General features: G+C 39.4%; 1 protein-coding gene across 5 annotated transcripts in view; it reads left to right on the forward strand.

Moving 5' to 3' along the window:
• The window catches only part of scn4aa (sodium channel, voltage-gated, type IV, alpha, a), a 32,438-nt gene extending 11,846 nt beyond the window's left edge, over positions 1 to 20,592 (forward strand). For 3 of the 5 annotated variants that reach the window (XM_021324987.2, XM_021324986.2, XM_036142124.1), the window contains exons 4-27: positions 50 to 139; positions 232 to 360; positions 1,317 to 1,408; positions 1,539 to 1,832; positions 1,915 to 1,978; positions 2,100 to 2,241; positions 2,347 to 2,544; positions 3,965 to 4,138; positions 4,255 to 4,384; positions 5,978 to 6,216; positions 6,294 to 6,467; positions 7,176 to 7,532; positions 9,842 to 10,360; positions 10,584 to 10,625; positions 10,727 to 10,847; positions 10,992 to 11,146; positions 11,234 to 11,407; positions 11,537 to 11,659; positions 11,956 to 12,237; positions 12,359 to 12,412; positions 14,191 to 14,328; positions 14,448 to 14,552; positions 15,801 to 16,071; positions 16,149 to 20,592. In XM_021324987.2, coding sequence (XP_021180662.2) covers positions 50 to 139; positions 232 to 360; positions 1,317 to 1,408; positions 1,539 to 1,832; positions 1,915 to 1,978; positions 2,100 to 2,241; positions 2,347 to 2,544; positions 3,965 to 4,138; positions 4,255 to 4,384; positions 5,978 to 6,216; positions 6,294 to 6,467; positions 7,176 to 7,532; positions 9,842 to 10,360; positions 10,584 to 10,625; positions 10,727 to 10,847; positions 10,992 to 11,146; positions 11,234 to 11,407; positions 11,537 to 11,659; positions 11,956 to 12,237; positions 12,359 to 12,412; positions 14,191 to 14,328; positions 14,448 to 14,552; positions 15,801 to 16,071; positions 16,149 to 17,401 — 5,320 coding nt within the window. In that variant the 3' untranslated portion in view covers positions 17,402 to 20,592. Of the gene's footprint in view, positions 1 to 49; positions 140 to 231; positions 361 to 1,316; positions 1,409 to 1,538; positions 1,833 to 1,912; positions 1,979 to 2,099; positions 2,242 to 2,346; positions 2,545 to 3,964; positions 4,139 to 4,254; positions 4,385 to 5,977; positions 6,217 to 6,293; positions 6,468 to 7,175; positions 7,533 to 9,841; positions 10,361 to 10,583; positions 10,626 to 10,726; positions 10,848 to 10,991; positions 11,147 to 11,233; positions 11,408 to 11,536; positions 11,660 to 11,955; positions 12,238 to 12,358; positions 12,413 to 14,190; positions 14,329 to 14,447; positions 14,553 to 15,800; positions 16,072 to 16,148 lie in introns of those variants that run through there. The other 2 variants (XM_021324989.2, XM_021324990.2) reach the window with 2 other exon arrangements.
• Positions 20,593 to 23,538: the final 2,946 nt, after the last annotated feature.

Raw genomic sequence — 23,538 nt, forward strand, 5'->3', positions numbered from 1 at the left:
TAATTTTATTAAAAGAAATCTGAAGATTGTTTCCTTAATCCTGACTTAAATTATTTAGCATGTTCATCATGATTACCATTTTATCGAACTGCGTGTTCATGACAATGAGTAACCCACCAGCATGGAGTAAAACTGTTGAGTAAGTGGATTTATTTCACTATATTTTTGTTTTGTCTGCGATCACTTATATGCTGCTGCTTTTTCTCATTTCTGACAGATTGTCTTTTTCAGGTATGTTTTTACAGGAATTTACACCTTTGAGGCAACAGTCAAAGTGTTGTCGAGGGGTTTCTGTGTTGGTTCTTTTACATTCCTTCGAGATCCATGGAACTGGCTGGATTTCATGGTGATCAGCATGGCGTAAGTATCTAACAGTAGTTTTATTCTTAGCCTTTTAAAGTTTTCCTAAATAATAATAATAATCTTAAATTGCAAATAATAATAATAGTTTTCTGGATATTGTAAGCCTGTACTTTTTAGTCCTTGTACCTGACCATGGCTGCATTTGGTGTAAGAAAATGAGAAAAAATAGACACATTTCAGTCCTGAAACAGTTTCTATGGAATATAAGTTGTTTCTGGATGGAGTGCATGTGCAATGGCAGTAGATGTTAAAGACATCACCTACAGAGAAAATAACCTGAGAAAATACAAAGTGCAGTTTCAAAAATATAATTTTCTTTGTCAAAAGGGGAAAAAGCTATCCAAACCAGAGTGGCCCTTTTTCAAATAAACATTTCCTCTTTGTTAAATCAAGAATTATCGGTGATTAATCACATTTTCTGACTTTAATTTTAACCAACCACATCCCGACCTGATTACTGCTACACCTGCACAATAAAAGCTCCTTTAAATAGAACCCATTTGACAACATGAAGTGGGCTGAATGTTCTGAAATAAAAACACATCATGCCCTGATGTAAAACATTCAACAGATGAGAAACAGTCATTCACATCCATCATTCTGGAAAGGGTTGCCCACATTCATGCACTGACCCGCGTATCTTTATATGAATGTGGATGACCACATTCATTCACTGTTTCCTGTTCAATGGGAAATGTAACAAAAACGATAGGCGACTCGAGGCTTTTTGAAGTGTTGCTGCTTCTGGTAAAGGGTTCATAGCCTGCTTTGCTTCCTACTAAAAATCATTTTCAAATCTTAAATATCTACCATTGTTCCATTTGTTGTATTTGACCAAATGTCTACTTCTTAGAGTGAAACTATTAAAATAAGAGCAAGGCTAGAAATCTTGTTTTTTTTTTTTATAATTTTATTTGGGTGTTTAATTTGAATTCTTTTTGATTCGTTCCTAGGTATGTTACTGAGTTTGTTGACCTTGGCAATGTGTCAGCCCTCAGGACATTTCGTGTACTTCGAGCCCTAAAAACTATTACAGTGATCCCTGGTAAGCTTAGCTTCTTTTGTTTTTAACTAGTTTATTTGTGAGAACAATTTAAATGTCCTTTTTTCAACAGTACAGCAAAAGACCGATTTGCTTTATCTGGGCTGGTTAATGGTCAGTGATTGTTTTTCAGGTCTGAAAACGATCGTGGGTGCCCTGATCCAGTCTGTGAAGAAAATGGGCGACGTCATGGTGCTGACCGTCTTTGCCCTGGCGGTCTTTGCCCTCGTCGGCCTCCAGCTTTTCATGGGAAACCTGCGTCAGAAATGTGTGCGATGGCCAATTCTGTTGAATGAAACCCTGTTGGACGTTTTCAACGCCACCACGGCTTTTAACGGCACGATGCACTTCAACACTACCATGGGTGTCAATGAGTCAGTATACTCCAACAGCACTTTTGATTTCACTGAATATATCGAAAATCCAGGTATGTCAGATGTTTTTTTTTTTTGTCACAGTTCTATACTTCTTTGCAATGGAGTTCATTTTATTATCTTCTTCACTTATAGAAAATCACTATTTTAGAGAAGGCTACCAAGACGCTCTAATTTGTGGCAACAGCTCTGATGCTGGGTATGTTTTAGTGAAAAATTATTGCTAATGGCTTAAAGTTTTTTTTTTTTTTTTTTTTTGAAAATATTTACTACAAGAAAGGCGCTGATAGTCTTAAGTAACCTTTTTTCCCTGTTGATAGAAAGTGCCCAGAAGGATACACATGTATGAAGGCTGGAGGGAACCCTAACTATGGCTACACCAGTTATGACTCTTTTGGATGGGCATTCCTTGCTCTCTTCCGACTCATGACACAAGACTTCTGGGAGAATCTTTTCCAACTGGTTAGAACATTTTGTTTTTCTTTGGGGTTTAGCTGTACACGTGAACAAATTTAGTGTGAGAAACCTGTCCTAAGTTCTTGCGGCTTCTTTTCTCCTCGCTAATAGACTCTAAGGGCGGCTGGTAAGACATACATGCTGTTCTTCGTGGTCGTCATCTTCCTGGGCTCCTTCTACCTCATCAACCTCATCCTGGCCGTGGTAGCCATGGCTTATTACGAGCAGAACCAAGCAACTCAACTGGAGGCTATTGAGAAAGAGGAGGAATTCCAGCGGCTTTTAGAACAACTCAAAAATCAAGAGCAGGTAACTACAGCAAGTCGTGTTCATCCAACGGATGATTTGTACTGCAACAACTGGGCCAGAATGGACTTCTTTTTCCAGAAAACGAAAGTAGATTCTTGTGTATTTTAAATAAACTAATGTCTGTTAGTGGCCACTATTGCTGGATGCACCATCCTAGTAGCAAATTGGATACCCCTTTGAATTCAGAACTGCCTTAATTCTTCACAGCATAGATTTAACATGATTGTTGGAAACATTCCCTATGTAGTTCAAGAAAACCAGTTTGAGATGACCTGTATTTTGTGGCATTGTGCATTATCCTGGTGGAAGTGGCTATTGAGAAGATGGATACACTGTGGTCATAAAGAGATAAAATACATTCCACATTATATGAGCCCTGTACATACAAGCTGGGGTACTTGTATGTCGTTTAGGCCAAATTCTCACCATGCCATCTGAATCTCGTGACTAAAAACATAATTTCCAATATAGTATTTGTGTTCTTAGCTAACGGGACCCGACGAGGTCTTCTGCCACAGAGTGCTTATAGCCAAAGGAGGGGTTAAGGAGGGGTTAGAGTCACCTTGGTGGGTCAGATGGGTGCTCTGTGTTTCCTGAAAATGCAAAACAAACCTGGTTCTGGTGGAGTTTGTTGGATTTCTAGATGGTTACTTGCAATGGATTTGGACAAGGTGATATGAAGGAAAAAGCAAAACAACTATTTCACAGGAATCTTATTTTGCACGATTTGAGAATACAAACGAAAATCATTAAGGTAAACTGAATCTGACAACTTGACCAGGCTTTTTTTCTGACTTGATAGCACAAAGCTTCTTGCTTTGTTCTGCCTATGGACATTCTTTGGCACAGGAACCAGAAGCCTACCTGAAAATGTAGAAACTTTTAGGGGCTCGACAGCCAATAAGAAAAATGGATTCCACTTTTTACTTCTACTATATTCATTAGACTTGGGGGTGGGGGACAAGAATGTCAACAAACTATTCTTGTTAGCAACACTTACCAAGGCTTGAAAAATCAATCAATATCCCATCCCTGGATGTACTTTCTCTTTCAATTTTTCAAACATGGAATCATTCTTTTGAATAAAGAGGCAATCACACAGACGGATGATTAATAAACAGGGCTATTTTAAACGCTTTTTGATTAACAAAATCAGATAATTCACGCCAGAGACAGTTGTAACATGTATGCTATTGGGACTCTTTAAGCATAACACAAGAGGCTGTTCTGACTAATCTAACAGGTCAGTCAGATAATAACACTTATAGTACTTGTTTTGGGTGAAGCGTTAGGTCTCTGTGTTTGTGCTCTCTTCACATCTGATTTCTTACAGCAAGACAGTTCTTCGTTGAGTAGGATTGATACCCACATTTAAATCGTACTGTTTTCTGTTCAGTTGAAATGTTAATGTTTTAATCAGCAGGCGCAATTTCACGGAAGCCAAGCCACCCTGACCAGTAAGAAGTCTCCAAGTCAACACACATTAACCGAGATGGGAGATGACGAACATGGTCTCAAACACAGTGAGACTGTGAACGACTGCAATGGGAGAGTTATTCCTCACCTGATGATCCGAGCACCCACTATGGATGAGGTTGGTTGGTCATTCGTGCTCTACTGCTACCCCCAAAAAGGAGTGATGTCATGGTCTGTTTGCACGTGTTTGGTTTATTTCACCTCATTCAGAGAATTTCTAAACACTTTCCATAGTCTGCTGTAGATTACGAAGTCAAGGAGAAGTCCCTGGGCTCTGTGCACAGTACGCTGCATCTGGATGAACCTGGCATGAGACAGAGATCCGCTAGTGCTGTGACGGTGATTTCTGCAGTCGCCATGGAAGGTACAGCGCTTGTATGATGCTAACAGCTGTCGCACAAGCCACATCAATATGGTGAAAGTTACTGCACCCTGTCGGCGGTTAAACAGCTTGGTGGACCCCAGTTCTATTCCCCATTCAGCGAACTCCACTTGTTGCATAAGCATTTTAAAGGAATTATGGATTCTCGAAAGGGAATACTTTAACATATTTCATCTAACAAGGCAGAGGGAGGTTTATGTTAGAAAAATGTGAATGTAATCATTTTATTTTTATCAAGTTGCAGGCATTTGGTCTGTTTTAAGAGTTTGCTTTCAGGAAGGTTCCGTTGTTTTTAACCTTAGATAAGGGACAGCAAATGGTTTTCCCAGATAAGGAATGTCTCCCTTATCCAACTATGCATGGGGCTGGTGACGGATCATCACCCGCAATGAAACTTGCTCCCTTCTTTGTTTTTCAAACCCCATGTTGTGAACTCCTAAATCCTCCTGACTTTTCTTTGATGTGTGACAATAAAGACAAGGGGACAGAGGCAGCCCAGGGCAGTCGAACTCAAGCTTGTGATAGAACAAGCCTCATGTTCCTGGTTCTCTGCCCTCTTTCTGATGGAAGAGTCTAAACTTGTGTTTGTGTTGGTTTTCTTTCCAGTATAAAGGGGTTATTAAACTTAACTCTATCAGTTTACAGCTTCAGTACAGGACTCTCATACATAAAACAATACAGGAAATGGAAAGCCCCGATCCTCACTAAGTCCATTTCACCCAATCTAAGTGGGTCAGCCTCTGAGTCCTTAATGTCCGTGAGTTATCTGTTGACCTCCTGTTAACGGCTTTCTGTGATATGATCTCAAAGTCCTTAACAAATAAGATTTTTACTTTCTATTTATCAAGTGAAATTAGTTACAATAATTGTTAAAAAAGAAAAAAAAACAGTTGTCTCCAGTACATCAGCAGACTTGAACTTCAAGTCTGCTGATGTACTTGAAGTTCCTTCAGCAGATGACAACATTTGATGCTGCAATCAGAGATTCACACCTGACCATGAAATAACAGTCCCATACATTCGCAACTATGACAAATTCAGGCTGGAGTTCATAAACATTTCTAATAAGTCAATAAGGGCCTAATTACAAATAAACTGCTACTGTTTGTTTCTCTCCAACAATCTCTTTTATTTCCTTTTTTTTTTACATTCAGTTTGATATTCTGAGATCATCTCCAGACCTAGATTAGTAGTTGCAAGACCCAGATTACAGAACTGACACCAACTTTGTCTGTGCCAGGACCACGATCCAATGGATTAGATTCTCAAACAGTTAAAACAATGAAGAGTATTTTTATCTCAAGTGAACAGTCAGTCTAATCATGCTTCTATCCCTGGTAAATCCTTGTCAACATTTAGTGTCGTGCCTTTGGTGGTGTTAAGCTTGGGCTATTTTAGCCTAGTAAACAAAGTGAAAGAGAAATGACACGAATTTAGCTGCCACACAAAGGATGTGGCAAGAGATATGCGCACATAAGCATTATAATCGTGTTAATGACGGTCCAAATACAGCATGTACAGTGATTTTGTTTTTTTACTGTCACATTTTCCTGTCTGGTTTTGTGTTTTGTTTAGCGTTGGAAGAGACTCAGAGACCCTGCCCACCTTGCTGGTACAAATTTGCAAACAGGTTCTTGAAGTGGGATTGCTGTGCCACCTGGATTGTTTTTAAAAAGTGGATGCACTTTGTGGTCATGGATCCCTTTGTGGACCTCACTATTACCATCTGCATTGTGCTCAACACCCTTTTCATGGCAATGGAGCACTATCCCATGACCCCGGAGTTTGAGAACATGCTCTCCGTAGGAAATCTGGTGCGTACGTACCACATTTAACCCAGCAGAGACCTGCTCCAACGTCTCAGTTTTTGTTCTATTTTTTTGCCTTTTAGGTTTTCACTGGGATCTTCACGGCTGAAATGTTTTTCAAGCTTGTCGCCATGGATCCCTACTACTATTTCCAAGTTGGCTGGAACATTTTTGACAGCATCATTGTCACTCTCAGCCTGGTGGAGCTAGGACTGGCAAATGTCCAGGGTCTGTCAGTCCTAAGGTCATTCCGTTTGGTAAGACACAGAGATCAGCAGAATACCCATTTACAACACAATTTATTAACTTGTTTTCTAAGTCAGATTGCGTGGAGTAGCTCTGAGCAGTCAGCAGTTGTGTTTCCATCAATTTTTTGAATGTGCATTTTGAGGTAGCGCATTAGAAAAGGTTGATGGAAACTGCAAAATTCAAAATAACTACCTCGATTTCTGGGGAAAAAAAAGTTTTTAAACTGGCTTGACGTGGTTTTTGGCTGTTCCGGAAAAGATTTAATGCGCACAACGGGAAATGGAAACACATTTGACGAATAGGTTATGGCGCAGCAAATGTTTACGTCACATGACTGAGCCGTTGTTCTTGGATATTTCCATAAAGTGCATCTCTGGTTTCTACATCTCTGGACTGTAAGAAACATCGCCGATATTACCGATATATATATATATATATATATATATATATATATATATAGCAAAAAAAAAAAATAAGGTCAACAACATGGCTGATGATTCATTAAACCATCTTAAACTTCAAATTTCCTTTCAGTTTGCATTAAAGACTTACCTCATCCATAAGAACTATTTTCTTGTTGTTTACACTGAAATATCTGTTACCTACTGCAGCTAAGATACATACTGCTCCTAACTACTCCTCTCAAGATAAAAAAATATTACTTGTCTTTGTAGTCACACTGAATGTTTCTCTGTTTTTCTTTCTGGCGGGGATAGCTTCGTGTCTTCAAGCTGGCAAAGTCTTGGCCCACGCTCAACATGCTCATTAAGATTATTGGGAACTCGGTGGGAGCTTTGGGAAACTTGACCTTGGTGCTGGCCATCATCGTCTTCATTTTTGCAGTCGTGGGCATGCAGCTCTTCGGAAAGAGCTACAAGGACTGCGTGTGCAAGATCTCCGCTGACTGTGTGCTGCCGCGCTGGCACATGCACGACTTCTTCCACTCCTTCCTCATCGTTTTCCGCATTCTGTGCGGCGAGTGGATCGAGACCATGTGGGACTGCATGGAGGTGGCTGGACCTGCCATGTGCTTAATAGTCTTCATGATGGTCATGGTGATTGGAAATCTAGTGGTGAGTCGGCCAGGAATTCATTTTATATCGATTCTGTGAATCTCGCTGAACCACTTTGTTGGTTTGTAATGCTACAAGATTAATGTTTGGTGAAGAGCTTGTCTTTTTGGAGTATTTTTAACCCCTCATTTTACATCCGCCGAGGACGCACATGCAGTTTGTCCACAAAAGTCCTTCTAACATCTGGTATGACAATGAAACAATATGTTTAATATAAATCTAAAAAACAATAGTATAAAATTAGTTGCTTGTTTTAAAGGAGTGATTTAAAAATGTATGAGCAATGCATTCAACAGATTTAAACTTAAATTTATCGTTAAAAAAGCTATTTGGCAGATGATTTGCAGGTCTTGTGAATGTCTACAGTGCAACAATACTGGCCCTGACCTTTTATCTTTGTCTTGGGGAAGAAGGCCCTGTGGAGGGTCGCCGTCAGACCTAATTTCAGGATCAAATGTAATTGCAAGAATCACAACAATCTCCTGTCAGGTTATTCATAGAAATAAAAAGGAAATGACTCATGGTGAAGCGCCGACTGAACTATTGGGTCAAAATAACTGTGGCTTTCCTGCATCCAACACTCTCCCAAAGATGGTCATTCAATAGCGGATGTACGTTGAAATATAGGCAAACTGTGCGTTTAAAAAAAAAAATGGGCTTACATGGATCAAACCACGTGAACCAGGAAACAGAAGATTTGACCTTGTGTTCATGCTAAGATCTGATTCAAGTGAGCCTGCTGCTGCTGCTTCGGGAACAAACACAGACAGCTGAGCGAGCAAAGCTCAGGTGGCAAAGGGACTTACCGGGTGCAAAGTAAAAGTCATTCGATAACAGTGTTGATAGTAACTGATGCAGAGATAAATCATGCTTCCTCACAAGAAGGAATACGAGCAGAGGTGATGCAAATTTTAGAGACAAATTGTTGCAAATTTGAGGCTGTATATGTCAGCAGTATTTCCTATCAGATCGTGGGTTTCTTACTTGCACTCATCGGCCACTTTATTACACCCTGCTAGTACTGGTTTCGACCCTATTTGGCCTTCAGTGCTGCCTTCAGGGCATGGGTTCAACAAGGTGTTTGAAACGCCTCAAAGAGTTGTCTCCAAACGGACCTGAACCAGTTTCAGATGATGTCACACGGTGCAGTACCCTGCCTGAGGTGGCCATCAGAAAATGCCGTGGTCCTAAACGGATGGACGTCGTGAGCCACAATACTTGGGTCGGCTGTGGGGTTTTAAAAAATGCTCAAAGGCTATCAGGGGCCCCGAGGTGTGTGTGAACATGTCCCTCACACCATTTCTTACGCCTCCACCGGCCTTAACTGGTGACACAAGGCAGGATGGATCCAGGCTTTCATGTTGTTTACATTGAACCTTGAATGTCTTCCAAATGAGCTGGGATCAAGACTTCTCGGACAGGGCGACATTTTTACAATTTGAGTGAGCCTTAGCCTCCGTTACCTGTTCTTCAGCGACAACAGCAATGCCTGGTTTGATCTTCTGCTGCTGTAGCGCGTCTGCTGAGAGGGTTTGCACGTTTTGTGTTAAGAGACGGTGTCCTGCATACCTCAGCCGTAACAAGCGGTTATTTGAGCTTCTGTTTGCATTGCTGTCATCTGGAACCACTCTGCCCATTCTTCTCGGACCCCAGAAATACTCAGACAGCTGTTCTGGCGCTGATTTTGAGTGACTGGTTAAAACCATTTCCCATTCAGATGCTTGGTTTAAAGTTGCTGCCATGTGATCGCCTAATTCTTGATTTGTGTTAACAAGCAATTACACCGGTGTATCCAAAACAGTGTAAGAGGAGCATGATCACGATTTGAAACTGTTAGTTCTCTTCAACCTCTTGATTGTTGGGTCTGATTTTGTGTAGCTCTGCTTATCCATTGGCCCTCTTTACTAATTCACAGCTCTTGCTGTGGAATGACAGAGGTCAGCCAGTCGATGTAACCACGATAACTCGCCAAACCTGCCAAACAGGAAGTGAGAAAATGATCACTAGTGTTAAGAACCTAAAGATAGCTGTGTCTGCAACGGGAGACTCACGACATAATCCGTACTGATGCGATGGGTTTCTCAGCAAAAACAGACTTTTGCTTTTAAAATTGCATGTTTTTTAATCACTCTGCTCATTTCAGTCACTTCAAAGGGACTTGCACAGTAGCAGTGAGCTGTAAAAAATAAATAAAATAAACTGAGCTCCAAACCTTATTCGTTTTGTGCTTTGTGCGTGTATAAAATATCAGAATGCTAATGTAAAGTATTAAACATCCATCAATCTTTTTTTATTTATTTTTTACTCAGGTATTGAACCTCTTCTTGGCCTTGCTGCTCAGCTCATTCAGCGGAGACAACCTCTCTGCAGGGGACGACGATGGCGAGATGAACAATCTGCAGATTGCTATTGGGAGGATCAAACGGGGCATTCATTGGTTAAAAGCTTTCCTAATCCAAAGAATCCTGCAAATATTTGGCAAAAAGCCCAAAGAGCCCGATAAGGACACGACGGACGACGGTAGAAGCAAAACCGAGGAAATTGAGATGAACCATCTGGACGCGTGTCTGACTCTGAAAGCGACAGACGGGGTATCAGATAACCCGGTGCAAAGCCAGCCCTCTGGGTCTGTTGTGGATGGAGAAGTCAATCTGAACGTCCCAATCGCTGAAGCAGAATCTGATTATGACAATCTGAGTGAAGACGATGACGATGACGATTACGACGATGATGATGATGATGATGATGATGATGATGATGATGATGATGAAGCTGAAGATATGGATCTTTCTGAAAGCCCACTGCGGAGAGATGATGAGCTAAACACGGTAAGGAAAATTAAGACCTGTGTCGTACAGAACAATAAATTGCCATCTGCCTGTCTGGTCATCTTTCCACCCACAGCCCATATTATGCTTGTGATCCAATTAACTAAGAAATTACCCCTTAATGAAAGGTTCAAAGAAATGCTTGCATTTTTATTTTAGAGGACGCGTTTGCTTGCAGTCACATGTCTCCATTTGTTGTTGTTTCATTGACAACCTGTTCCAGATTATCCTAGAAGCTGAAAGCGGCATCCCAGAGAAAATCAAAGTGAGTAAGTCTTGCCCTTTAAACTAGTGTTTTTGGCTGCATCCCAGACAGATACTAATGTCATTCTTCTCTTTTTTTTTTCTTTTCTTGCAACAAACGAGCACTATGATGGGGATTCATCAGTCTGCAGCACCGCTGACTATCAACCTCCTGAGCCTGAACCCGAAAAGGAGGAAGAAGAGGAGCCAGGACCTATGGAGCCAGAGGCCTGCTTCACTGACAGTACGAACACGCACTCATAAATATATCTCATTAGTTACTTTAAAATGTATCACCAGTTGTTTGAAGGCGATGTCTTTGAAAACACCCAAGTGTATTATTTTAGGTGGAATATCAATCTATTCTATGCCTTCTCTTGTTCCTAAGCCTGTGTGAGGAAGTGGCCATGCTTGACGGTGGATATAACCAGTGACAAAGGCAAAAAATGGTGGAATCTTAGAAAAACGTGCTTCACCATAGTGGAGCATGACTGGTTTGAAACCTTCATCATCTTCATGATCCTCCTCAGCAGTGGGGCTCTGGTGAGGGCAGTCTTCACTCCAACTGATTCAGAAATATCTATTGTGTTGTTGTTTTTTTGCAACATTTAGATGCTCTCTTTTCTTCAGGCCTTTGAAGATATATATATAGAAAGACGACGGACCATCAAAATAATTCTTGAGTTTGCGGACAAGGTTTTCACCTACATTTTTGTCATTGAGATGCTCCTCAAGTGGGTTGCGTACGGCTTCAAGACCTACTTCACCAACGCGTGGTGTTGGTTAGACTTTTTCATCGTGGATGTAAGTGGAACTGTGCTCTTCAAACGTTTACCCGCACAATTTGCAACATGACGCGCAGACAGACATGTTCAACGTCGCTTTTGCGTCCAGGCTAACCCCTGAATAGGAAATGTTTTCGTTCTCTGGCAGATTTCCTTGATTAGTTTAGTTGCAAACTGGATGGGCTTCTCCGATCTTGGTCCCATCAAGTCCCTGAGAACCCTCAGAGCACTGCGGCCGCTCCGTGCGCTGTCAAGATTCGAAGGCATGAGGGTACGCACGTTTCTTTCGGAGTCTCGCCTGTGCCACTTCAGTTGTTTGCATGTGTAACAGTGACTTCAGTTTGCAAATATTGACTGCACTGTTGTGCTACGCTGATTGGCTGCCTCTTTTCGCTTGTCGATTGCATACTCACAACATGGCCGTCCGCTGTGGTAGAAGTAAGTGATTTGAAGTTAGTTTGAAACAACTCAGATGTTTGTTCTTTTTAAAAAAAAAAAAAAAAAAAAAAGATTTACTCTCCACATTTCTAAATTGCTAAAATAAAGTTGTTTCTTTCTTTGGGGCAGGTGGTGGTCAATGCGCTAGTTGGAGCGATTCCCTCCATCTTCAATGTCCTGCTGGTGTGTCTGATTTTCTGGCTCATCTTCAGCATCATGGGGGTCAATTTGTTTGCGGGGAAGTTCTACCGTTGCATCAACACCACCACAGAGGACCTGTTCCCCATAACGGAGGTCAACAACCGAAGCGAGTGCTTGGCCCTTCAAGAAGCCACACAGGAGGCTCGATGGGTTAACGTCAAAATCAACTATGACAATGTGGCGAAAGGCTACCTCTCCCTGCTTCAAGTGGTGAGGATTCCTGTTTCTGTAAAAAAATAATAATAATAAAATGCAGGGATCTTGGTCTGAGAGGAAAATAATTAGCGTTTTTTGGAAGCTAAAATTGTGAGGATATTCTTTATGATTACAGTCAACTTTCAAAGGCTGGATGGACATAATGTATGCTGCCGTGGACTCAAGAGAGGTATTTATCTTCATTATTACGTTTACATGCCTGGCTCATAGTTTACTTTCCACACGCAGTTAATTACATTCAAATATAAGTTTTTCAAAATCTGTTTCTTTTTTTTTTCTTCTTCTTTTTTTTTTTTTTTTTTTTTTTTTAGATCCGGTCAAATTCACCTCTTACTATACAGATGATATCTCAAAACCTTCAATAAAATGAGTGCTTTTAAGATCTTGCTGTTTGCTTAGATGCTTATCAACACATGCGCCCGTTAAATATAATTTATCTCATTTTAAAAAAAATTTTCATAAAGCTATTAAAGGGGCCTAGTCCCGTACTATGCCTTTATGAATTTCAACACCAGTAGCTCTCTGGTTGCATACAATCATTTTCTGATAAAATTGTCGCATCCTGTTGGCCTATTATACTTTATTTCTGTGTTTTACACTTTGTTTTTGCTCTATCTGTGAGTAAAAAAAAAAGCACTTTTGTGTATATTTACTAAAGCAACACCACGTGACTGGAATTACAATATAGTACAAGTGTGCAATGAGCGAACAACGAGAAGCAATGGTGCCCACAGACATGTGTATGACATTACAAAGGCATTATAATTAATAAATAGTATGGTGGTCATTCTTACCTGTGAAAGGTAGTGCCAGTAAATTTGGTTTGTACTGTGAATCATTTGGTACAAATCCACGCAGCACATGAATGAGGTCTCTTCTCCAAATTGCTACACTATGCCATTTCCAATATGGCGGCGATGTCGATATGCGACTCAGCGCTTAAAGTAATTAATTTAATTCCTCTTATTGGATGCCTAATATTTCTTGCCACATGACTCCAAAATTAAATCTCAGGTTGGTTGACCTCGGCCAGTGATGCGTTCTCCCTGAGATGCTGCATGCATTTGGGGATCTATAGTTGCTGACCTAGAAAAAAGAAAGATTCAGATAAGACGAGCTGTGGAAAAGCAATCAGAAAGAAGTTCTTCCCAACCAATGAGAACAAGGCCTCCACATGCCAGATTCAGTGATAACAACTGATTTTGAGCACCGTGCGTTTTGTCTTTTTATCTAGTTTGTATGTGAAGTTTCAAGTGCTCAGCATCACTCTGTTAACTGGATGCAGTTTGCCTCCAAAGTGCGAAACCATTCAACAACAAAGGCCTTCAGATTCCTCTGATCTGGGGGTATTATGGTCTAACATACTGATAGAGCCAGATGTCTTCCTCCATTTTATCAATTTTCTTCCTTTTTCCCCAAAAATGTTTCCTTTAGATAGTTGTTCATTAGCACTTTTTTTTATAAATTACAGAGAAAGGCCAAGAAAACTTAAAAAAAAAATCATTCAAAGTACTCTCAGTTTTTCTATTAGTTATTTTCTTGTGCAGTTAGATCCTGAATAAATATTATTTTTTTTTTGCTAATATACAAACATATTTGTTGTTTCAAATAATATAGCTCACTGATTCAGAAAATTTATTTTTCAGACAAATGTTTCAATAAACCTTTATTTATCCTGATAAAACCTCATTGAGCTTTAAAATCTCCTTTCCAACAGTGATTTGTTAAGACAAGTTGGGAGACAATACTGATTAAATACATTTTGGTGACTGGTGAAGATTTAATGAGTCTGATACATTCCTGTGGTTGAAAGTAGCCGATCAACCTGCAACACATGCTTGCCATTCGTTTTGAGATCATATGGAAAACTTAGAAAGCCGTTAAACATTATACTTTTCCAAATGTTTGTTTCAGGCCTGCATTTTCTTTGTTTGTTTTTCTATTTAGGTTGAGGAGCAACCATCTTACGAAATCAACCTTTACATGTACATTTATTTTGTCATCTTCATCATCTTTGGTTCCTTCTTCACCCTAAACCTCTTCATCGGTGTCATTATCGACAACTTTAACCAACAAAAGAAAAAGATAAGCGCTTTCATGAAAGCAACTCACGACAGCAGAAATATTATCTTTGATTTATTTGATAAGAACACTTTAGGCAATTTAAACAAGTAATTAATTGTTGTTTTGTCTTGTGTTTGCACTTTGGAGACCAAGACATTTTTATGACTGATGAACAGAAAAAATACTATGAGGCCATGAAGAAACTCGGTTCCAAGAAGCCACAGAAGCCAATTCCACGGCCAACGGTACGTCACTAATTTAGAGCTGCAGGGTTGTTTTAGTGACAGTCATTTAAGTAATTTATTAGAATCATTGACCATGTTTAAATACACTTAAGGGGATTCCATTCTTTTTAACGAATGGCAGGGGACACACTTTGAAACAAATATTCTGAAAAGAAATATTAATCTGGGGCAAAAAAAGACACTATACCAGCTATTTTTTTCTGGCGTGATGTGCAATATCCAATTATGGCCAATAGGTGTCAGTGTGTCATATTAGGAGTCACCAATAGTTCTCAGGACAAAGCATAATTACAGTAAAATCGCTGCAAGTGAGACCAAAATCATATTCTATGTAGGTTTAGGTTTAACTCACAATGGGAGGATGTTTAAGTGCAAGAAGATAGATTTGAGTGCAAGAGGAAGAAATCTGAGTCCAGGAACAGTTTTGAGGGGAACAGAAGCATATTGTTCAGCAAGACTTTTTTTAGTTTTTGTTTTATGTGACAGAGTTTTGAATACTGTACGTCTGAAGCTTCTTCCACACCAACCGAGTTTTAAGCAAAGCTGTTCTGCAACGTTTTCCACCTCCACTACATCATCCCTTGGTAAAAAAGGAAGCTTTTATTTTCAAAACCGCTTCCTGAGGGTTTTAAAGCTTCGTTTGCGGACCACATGAAGTGGATATCTAGAAGTTTCTAGAAAAGTTGAGATGCGGAGTTGATGACTATCGCTGTCTGAATTATTTTTCTTCATCTGACCTGTTTTCGACTGACTCTGTTTTCATTCAACTGTAAAGTAAGCTGAAGAAGAACAAGGGGTCAACGGTGGCAATAAACGCCCAATTATAACTTTTTATGAAGAATCTCTATTCTAAAATCTGTCGCTTGGTCTTTTAGACGTTGAAAGAACAATTAATACATAGCCATGTCTTTTCACCCATCTGAGATGTATGGAATGAAGTTAAATGTAAAGGTATTTGATATATAAATTGACTCCACTGAGGTTATTGCTCAAGCTCAAGCACGCGTGTCAAGCCCCATCCATTCAGCCAATCAGTAGCTTAAGGTGTAAGCTTACTGGCATCGAATGCCAGTTCATGTGCCATAACTCAGTTAAAGTTCTTCCAAATGAGACTTTGCTCTAAAATACTAGTTTTAGGTTTAGCTGATGACAGAAGAGCTGGGCATGCATGACAGTTCCATCATTGATCCATTCACTGATGGATTAGGCAAGCCCCACTGACCCTCTCTGTGTCCCTCTAAATTACAGAACCCTGTCCAGGGCGTGGTGTTCGATTTCATCAGTCAGCAGTTCTTTGACATCTTCATCATGGTTCTAATCTGCCTCAATATGGTGACCATGATGGTGGAAACAGACGACCAAAGCCCAGAGAAAGAGGATTTTCTCTTTAAAGTAAACGTGGCCTTCATCGTCGTCTTCACCGGAGAGTGCGTGTTGAAGCTGTTCGCGTTGCGGCAGTACTTCTTCACCAACGGATGGAACGTTTTTGATTTCGTTGTGGTCATCTTGTCGATAGCCGGTGGGTACAGTGTCTTACAGTTGTTTTAATCCACACTATTTTCGGCATATTACATGACGCTTCTTCTTTGATTTCAGGTACGATGCTCTCAGACTTAATTGAGAAGTACTTTGTTTCCCCAACTCTCTTCAGAGTGATCAGACTAGCCAGGATTAGCAGGATTCTGCGTCTTATTAAAGGAGCTAAGGGTATCCGGACTCTACTCTTTGCCCTAATGATGTCCCTTCCTGCCTTGTTTAACATCGGTCTTCTGCTTTTCCTGATTATGTTCATCTTCTCCATATTTGGCATGTCAAATTTTGCCTATGTCAAGAAAGAAGCTGGAATCGATGACATTTTTAACTTTGAGACTTTTGGTGGTAGCATTATCTGCTTGTTTCAGATTACAACCTCTGCTGGCTGGGATGGGCTTTTACTTCCAATGCTGAACAGGGAATTTCCGGACTGCGATCCCGAATTTGAGAATCCAGGCACGGACGTAAAGGGAAACTGTGGAAACCCGGCGATGGGTATGATGTTTTTCTGCAGCTACATAATCATTTCCTTCTTGGTGGTGGTCAACATGTACATCGCCATCATCTTGGAGAACTTCAACGTGGCTCAGGAAGAGAGCGGTGACCTACTTTGTGAGGAGGACTTCGAGATGTTCAACGAAACTTGGGAGAAGTTTGACTTGGACGGAACGATGTTTATTGAATACAGCAGACTCTCAGATTTTTGTGATACTTTGCAGGAGCCTCTCAGGGTCGCCAAGCCCAACCGGCTTCGCTTGATTGAAATGGATCTGCCACTGGTTATCGGGGACAGGATCCACTGCTTGGATGTCTTGTTGGCCGTTACCCAGATGGTCCTGGGGGACACGGTGGAGATGGCCGCAATGCGGGAGAGCATTGAAGCCAAGTTCATTCTGAGCAACCCCACAAAGGACTCCTTCGCACCAATTACCACAACGGTGCGCCACAAGGAAGAGCAGCAAGCTGCCGTCGTCCTTCAACGATCATACCGCAAACATCTTCTGAAGCGCTGCGTACGCCAGGCTGCCTTCATGCACAGATCGAAGAGGATTGGTAGAAATTACAAAGGTGATGATCCACCTGAAAAAGAGGGGTTGCTTGCACGAAGGTTGGGGGTTTTCTATGGAAGTAATACAGACCTTGCTGATGAAATGGAGCAAGAGGCTTTACAAACTCTAGCAAGCCAAGAACTCCTTGATACAGACTGTGAAATGGCCCAGTGTGGTCAGAGGCCTCCTGCGCAGAACATCATTGTTGTTCCTGCTGAAATTACCAGTCAGGTGTTGTCACATTCGCCCCCAACCAACATCCGTTAATCTTGCAAGACATCTGAGAACCACTTGTATGACAAACTAATTAACTATGTGTTTACCCTTGTTGCGTCTTTACCAACAAAGCAGTGCCATTAACACAAATGTTTACAGGCTTCCCACTTTAAAAATGCTTCTAACTGTTTATACCTTCCTGTTGCTACCAACGCCTTAAAGACCCTTTTCCTGTTTATGAAAACCATGTCTCATTCAGGTTGAAGATAAAACTCAAGTTTCCAATGATAACGATCAATGAAGGGGAAAATAGAGAGATAATTCAAAAGGAATTTCTGAGAATTTTCAAGTCATCAATAATATATAGTTTATATATGTTTCTTTGCCTTTAGACTTAAAACATTTCTAGAGTTATTTCTTTTTGGAGTAATACCAGTCTGGACCACAAATTGCCAATTTAGATGAACTAAATAATCAAATAAAACGCGATAGTGCCCCACTGTGAGTTTTGAAACACCATGTTTGAAGTATTGGGGTTATTTTCCTGAATTAAATTCAACTATGAGATGATTGCTGGAGATAGGCACCAGCACCCTTCGCGAGCCCAACAGGGATAAACGTGTAGGAAAATGAATGGATGGATGGAAGATGATTGCTAATATCCTGCTTTTGTCAAATTTGGCAAAGAAAGATTAAAACTATAGTCATAAAGGGATGAAAACAGTATTAACCCTGTTTTCCCCCACCCTTGTTTAGGTCTATTTACATAATGAATGACCTTGCTTTCCGAATTGAAATGACTAAGGAGGTTGCAAGCGCACCATTACATCGTTCAGTCAGGTCTGAAAGCAAACAGGGCAAAGGTCTTATGGGTTACAACCTGGTCTTGGAGGTCTGGGGGGGTCCTTACTTTATGAAGTCCCACGCAACTTGAGGCACCTCTGGATCATTGCAAAACATAAAGGAATTTGATAACTTCATGGTTCACTAAAGCTTTTCCCCATAAGGGTGCATAGGTTTTTATATGTGTAGATAGATGACTATGATCTGTAGTGTAAAAGCACTTCAAGTGGCCAATTAAATTTTGTTGTAAGTTTAAAAAAAATGGTAGGATTTCCTGAATGTTGTGCTCAGTGACACAGCTAATTCCTATTAGCAGTATGAATTAATTAATGTCATGTTAATTAATGTATTCATCTGTATTTCCTGCATTCTGAGATCTAAAGGAAGATGTTCATACGTTGATGTCCAACGTCTGCAACTAACTTAATGAGATACAGCCATCAGGAGTGCAAATAAACTATTTATTCCTGTCACTTTTACCTTGCATAAACGCAGCTGCCATTTTGGATTTTGATGTCCAGGCTAAACAGAAACCTCACGCTTGCCAAGTCTGTATTCAGCAATTAAGAAAGTTAATAAACTTGTCTTAAAAAGCCTGTTTGGCACAACACAGCTTTAATGTGAGAGCGTGAGAGCTGCACATGTTCAATATTTGATGGGCCAATCCCTATTCATGCTCCTGTTACAATAAAGGTCCCCACTATAAAGTATGTGACGTTGTATTAGAACAGAGTATTTTATTTTCCATGTTCCTAGTCAGTAAATATATAAAAAAAACCTTACAAAAGACGAAGATTTGACTTGTTAGAGGGGCCCTTCACCAACCCCAAACCCAAAATGACTACCTCACATTATGCCGAATTTGATAGCTGTTGTGATAAAAACAGTTTATTTGCACTTTTGTTAGATTGCATCATACTGCTGTACATCTGCCCGTTAAACATGCTGCTTCTCTGTTCTGGAAAAACGCAGAAAAACACAGTTTTGATTTGTTTCACTGAGCAAGCGAACGAGCAAATGCCACAATTTTTCCAACTTCCAGTTTTAACCCTTTTAGATTCAGATTTTTGAATTTTGAAGGTAAACGTAACTCAGACTTGATCCCTAGATTTTCCATTAGGAGTTGTTTTGTATATATGTATAATAGTATGTGGGGGTTGAAAAAAAAGGTATGCTGACAGTGTTAGTAACTAGTAGAGTCATTCAGGTCCTCTTCATATTGCACTGAATCCTGTACATGTTGAAATTACTGCAGTTGTCTAATGGTAACAATTTGTATATCCTACTAAATTCTTCAAAGACTTGTCCTAGTTTTATGAAATCCTTTATTTTTATTGTTTCATCTCATGACAGGATAAAAGTTTAAACATTAGCTTCAATTCTGATGCCTTAACTCACTTAAAATAATTCTGTCTTTTGAAGCAATATTTCTACAAAGGTGCCTTGGTATCTGTTGTACATTTGTAAATAACCTTAGGCAAAGACTTTGTCTTTACCACTTGATCTTTTTAGGGTTATGAAACCTTTGATGCAAAACACAGTAGATGGTCGCCTTGGTGAAATATTTGAATCGAAGACTAAATGAATACACCAGTTTGGAAGTATAGCTTCTTTTTTGTATTGAAAAACTAAAATCAAGCACTAAGCAAAAGTCCTCAGCTTTTTTCTTTTTTTTTTCACTGAAAAGGAAAAACTGTCTTACGAGCCTTTAAAACATTGTCTTAGTCAATGCCTCTGTAGACTTTTTCAAAGTCTGAACTTCCTTTAGACTTGGGCTGCTTTTTTCTTTTTGTTACCTTTCAAACATATATTGCAAAACCTCTTTACAAGACTGTGAGGAAGTTAAACGCCTGGAGGACTGAACATGAAGACACACCTTTCCACCCTACTAGACCTAAAGTTAACATTGACTGTGTTATTCTGTATGCACTGTGCGTGTTTAACGGCGCTGTTCTCGTGTCTGTCCTGATGCAAAAAGGTCACTTGCGTAAGTCTTAACTGAATTTCAAATGTCTTACTGCAAACATTTGGCTCTGTGTGGAAGCTTTAGGCAAAACTTTATGCTGTGGGTAATTTCTGCCGATTCAACACACAAAAAAAAATCTATAATCGATCCATTATCAAAATGAAGTAATTTACTACCATTTAATGTATATATATATATATATATATATATATATATATATATATATATATATATATATATATATATATATATATATATATATATATATATTAAATGGTGGTAAATTTTGTCTTGATGAAATGTAAAGTTGGGTGTGGCGCAAACTAAAATATCATACTATTGAATAAAGAATAGCTATCTGGTTGTCTGACGTGCCCAAAACATTCTGCACAGCGTTGTTTTAACCATGAATAAACTATGCACTTTCACAGTTTGTAACTTTTATTGTATTTTTTATTTTTTTTTACAGTAGCTATACCCCATTTATCTTCCTATGTTCCTTTGATGTTGGTATTTAAGTACTGAGCTTGTTTGACGTCGGACTAGGTTGAAAATCAGAATGAGGTAAGGTTAGTGTTCACAGTGTCCCTTCTTTTTGTTTACATTTCTACTGAGAGGAAAAACCTCGTCGCTAATGTTATGGCAACACTCAAAATCAGCAGTGTCTTTACTCTTTTATTATTCCTTTTCTTTCTTCTTCTGTATTGTGCATTGTTTATCATTTTGTTGCCGTGAAGGTGGTACGACACTGTTGGAATACACAGCTTGTTTTAGGTTGAATTAGGGCTCATGTTGCCAGGACTGTTTTGTTGTTTGGGTGAGAAATCGAACCAGCACACTGCTGCCCTCTAGTGGCTGTGAGATTATTACATCAAGAATCAAGAGTCTTTAATGTCATGTAACCCTAATGAAATTGTTGATGAAACATGGGCTCAGACTTCATATATAATACACAGACACAAATCAAAGATGTAAATGTTTAAGCTTGGAGCGGTGATAACACCAACAAAACACGTGGACGAACATAATGAGCCGGGAGCCACAGGCCACTCACCGCCTTTTTGTTGTTTGTTCATATACAATTTAAATGTAAAACTTTTTTTTAAATAAAATTTTAAAAAAATAACTTAATGTTAAGGCTTTATCTTTTCTATAAATACATCATTAGATGCCCTACCATTTTATTGTATTACTGTAATTCTTATAGTTGACATAGCTCCATGAAACACCTTTGATGTCAAGGTACCCATCAGTCTTACTGTTTTAAAAAAGTACTTTCATAGTTAATCAATAATAGTAGTTTCTTGGAGTTAAAAGTACGTTATTGCCATTATTACGGGTAGTATTTATTGAAAGAAGATATAAGGAAAATGTAACAATTTACTAAACCATCAAGAGAAAAAAAAATATTCATTGTAGTTCATTGTACTTTCTCAATTTGCATCCCCATTCAAGTATTAGCATTATCATGTTGTTTCCTAACACTTGTGGTTTGCATCCATTTGTTTGCACCATACAGTTGAAACCAGGAGTTTACCTACACTCTATGAAAGACACATAAGCTTTTTTTCCCCCTCACTGTCAGCAATGAAATCTGAATTCCTGTCGTAGGTCCTTTAGGATTACCAACATTATTTCCATTTTCTAAATAGCAGAATGAGAGTGATCATTTTTTTAGACGTTTTATCACTTTCACGAAGGTCAGAAGTTTAGATAACCTTTTGTCTGCCTTTAAACTGTATAACCTGGGCCAAGCATTTTGGATATTCTAGAAACGTGATGCTACCACCCCTGTATTTCACAATTTGGATGATGTTCTCAGGCTTGAACGCTTCCTCCTTCTTCCCCCAAATGTAACGATGGTCATTATGGCCGAACAGCTCAATTTTAGATTTGTCAGACCACAGGATGTGTCTCCAAAAACGTATTTCCTGGTCCCTGTATGCATTTGCAAACTGTAATCTGCCTTTTGTGTTTCTTTTGGCGTAAAGGCTTCTTCATGGCAGAGTAGCCTATTAGCCCATGTCCATACAGTACTCGTTTCACTGTGGATAATGACCCACTCTTACCAGCTTCAGCTAAAAAACTTTTGCTTTTGTTCTTGGGTTTGGTATGCTGCACATTTCGGACCAAAATACGTTCATCTCTTGGACACAAAACCCGTCTCCTTGCTAAGCGGCATGCTGGCTGGACAGTCCCATGGTGTTGATACTTGTGTATAACTCTAGGAAAAGATGATCGTGGCTCCTTCAGGCACATACTAATCGCACCCAAGGATGAAGCAAACTTGTGAAAGTCCACTATGGCTGATTTGTTTTCACTTTCCCCATTATGTTACACAAAGAGGCAGAGTGTTTTAGGTGTGCCTTTAAAACATCCACAGATGTGACTCAAATCAACTCAAATATTTTCACTGAAGCTATCAGAAGCTTCCAAAGACATGACATCATCGTCTGGGCATTCCCAAATTGTTTAAAGGTATAGTAATGTTAGTGTATGTAAACTTCTGAATATGAAGGAAGTAATGAGTTATTGTCAAAAACGATCCTTCTGTCATTATTCTGGCATTTAGCAAATAGAAATAATTGTGATAATTCTAACAGACCTAAATTAGGAAAGGGCTATTCATATTTCATTTCTGACAGTGAGAAAAATATCTCTTTTTATTCATTGTATGTAAACCCCTGAGTTCGACTGTATTAAGTTTTTTGTAGTTGGTGTGAGGAATTATTTAGAAACAAATATTATATTCCTTAAATGTTTGTGTTAATTCAGTTTAGCTCTACAAAAATTATACGAAAATTTGCATTGCACTCTATTCACATTCATTTTGTTTCTGATCTCCAATTGGGCCAGTCAACTCTTGTAAAACACCCTGATCAAATCAAAATAACTCTAAAATGACAATATTTCCTTAAAGTTAATCAATAAAGAACATTAATTCATATTGCCAGTTATCCAAGTAGATAAGAAACATTCACTGGGAAATAAAAAATGACATATGATTGATAAGAGACGACCCACAATGGACAACAATTCATACTCAACCACCTACTGGCTAATAGCCAACCACTATTACCAAGATAAGATATGGCAGAACAGCAAAATAAGGAGTGCTGGTTTATTACTCATGGTGCAGGCTGTATGGAACTCCTTTAAAACCATATTTTTGTCTCTTAAACAATCTAAACTTGATGGACAGCACTACTGTGTGCCCACAGAGGACACTTTTAACACGACAAACGCCCTGGTCTCTTGTCAGGTTTGGATCTGCAGGGTTTCTTCACTATTGCTGACGTGCTTAAAGAAAGCGACTGAATGATGCTAAAGGTGTCAGAGGTGAGAAGGGTAAATCAAAAATAAATTCCTTACAGGGACT

The sequence above is a fragment of the Fundulus heteroclitus genome, chromosome 10 (genome assembly GCF_011125445.2).
Source record: "Fundulus heteroclitus isolate FHET01 chromosome 10, MU-UCD_Fhet_4.1, whole genome shotgun sequence".
Lineage (NCBI taxonomy): Eukaryota > Metazoa > Chordata > Actinopteri > Cyprinodontiformes > Fundulidae > Fundulus > Fundulus heteroclitus.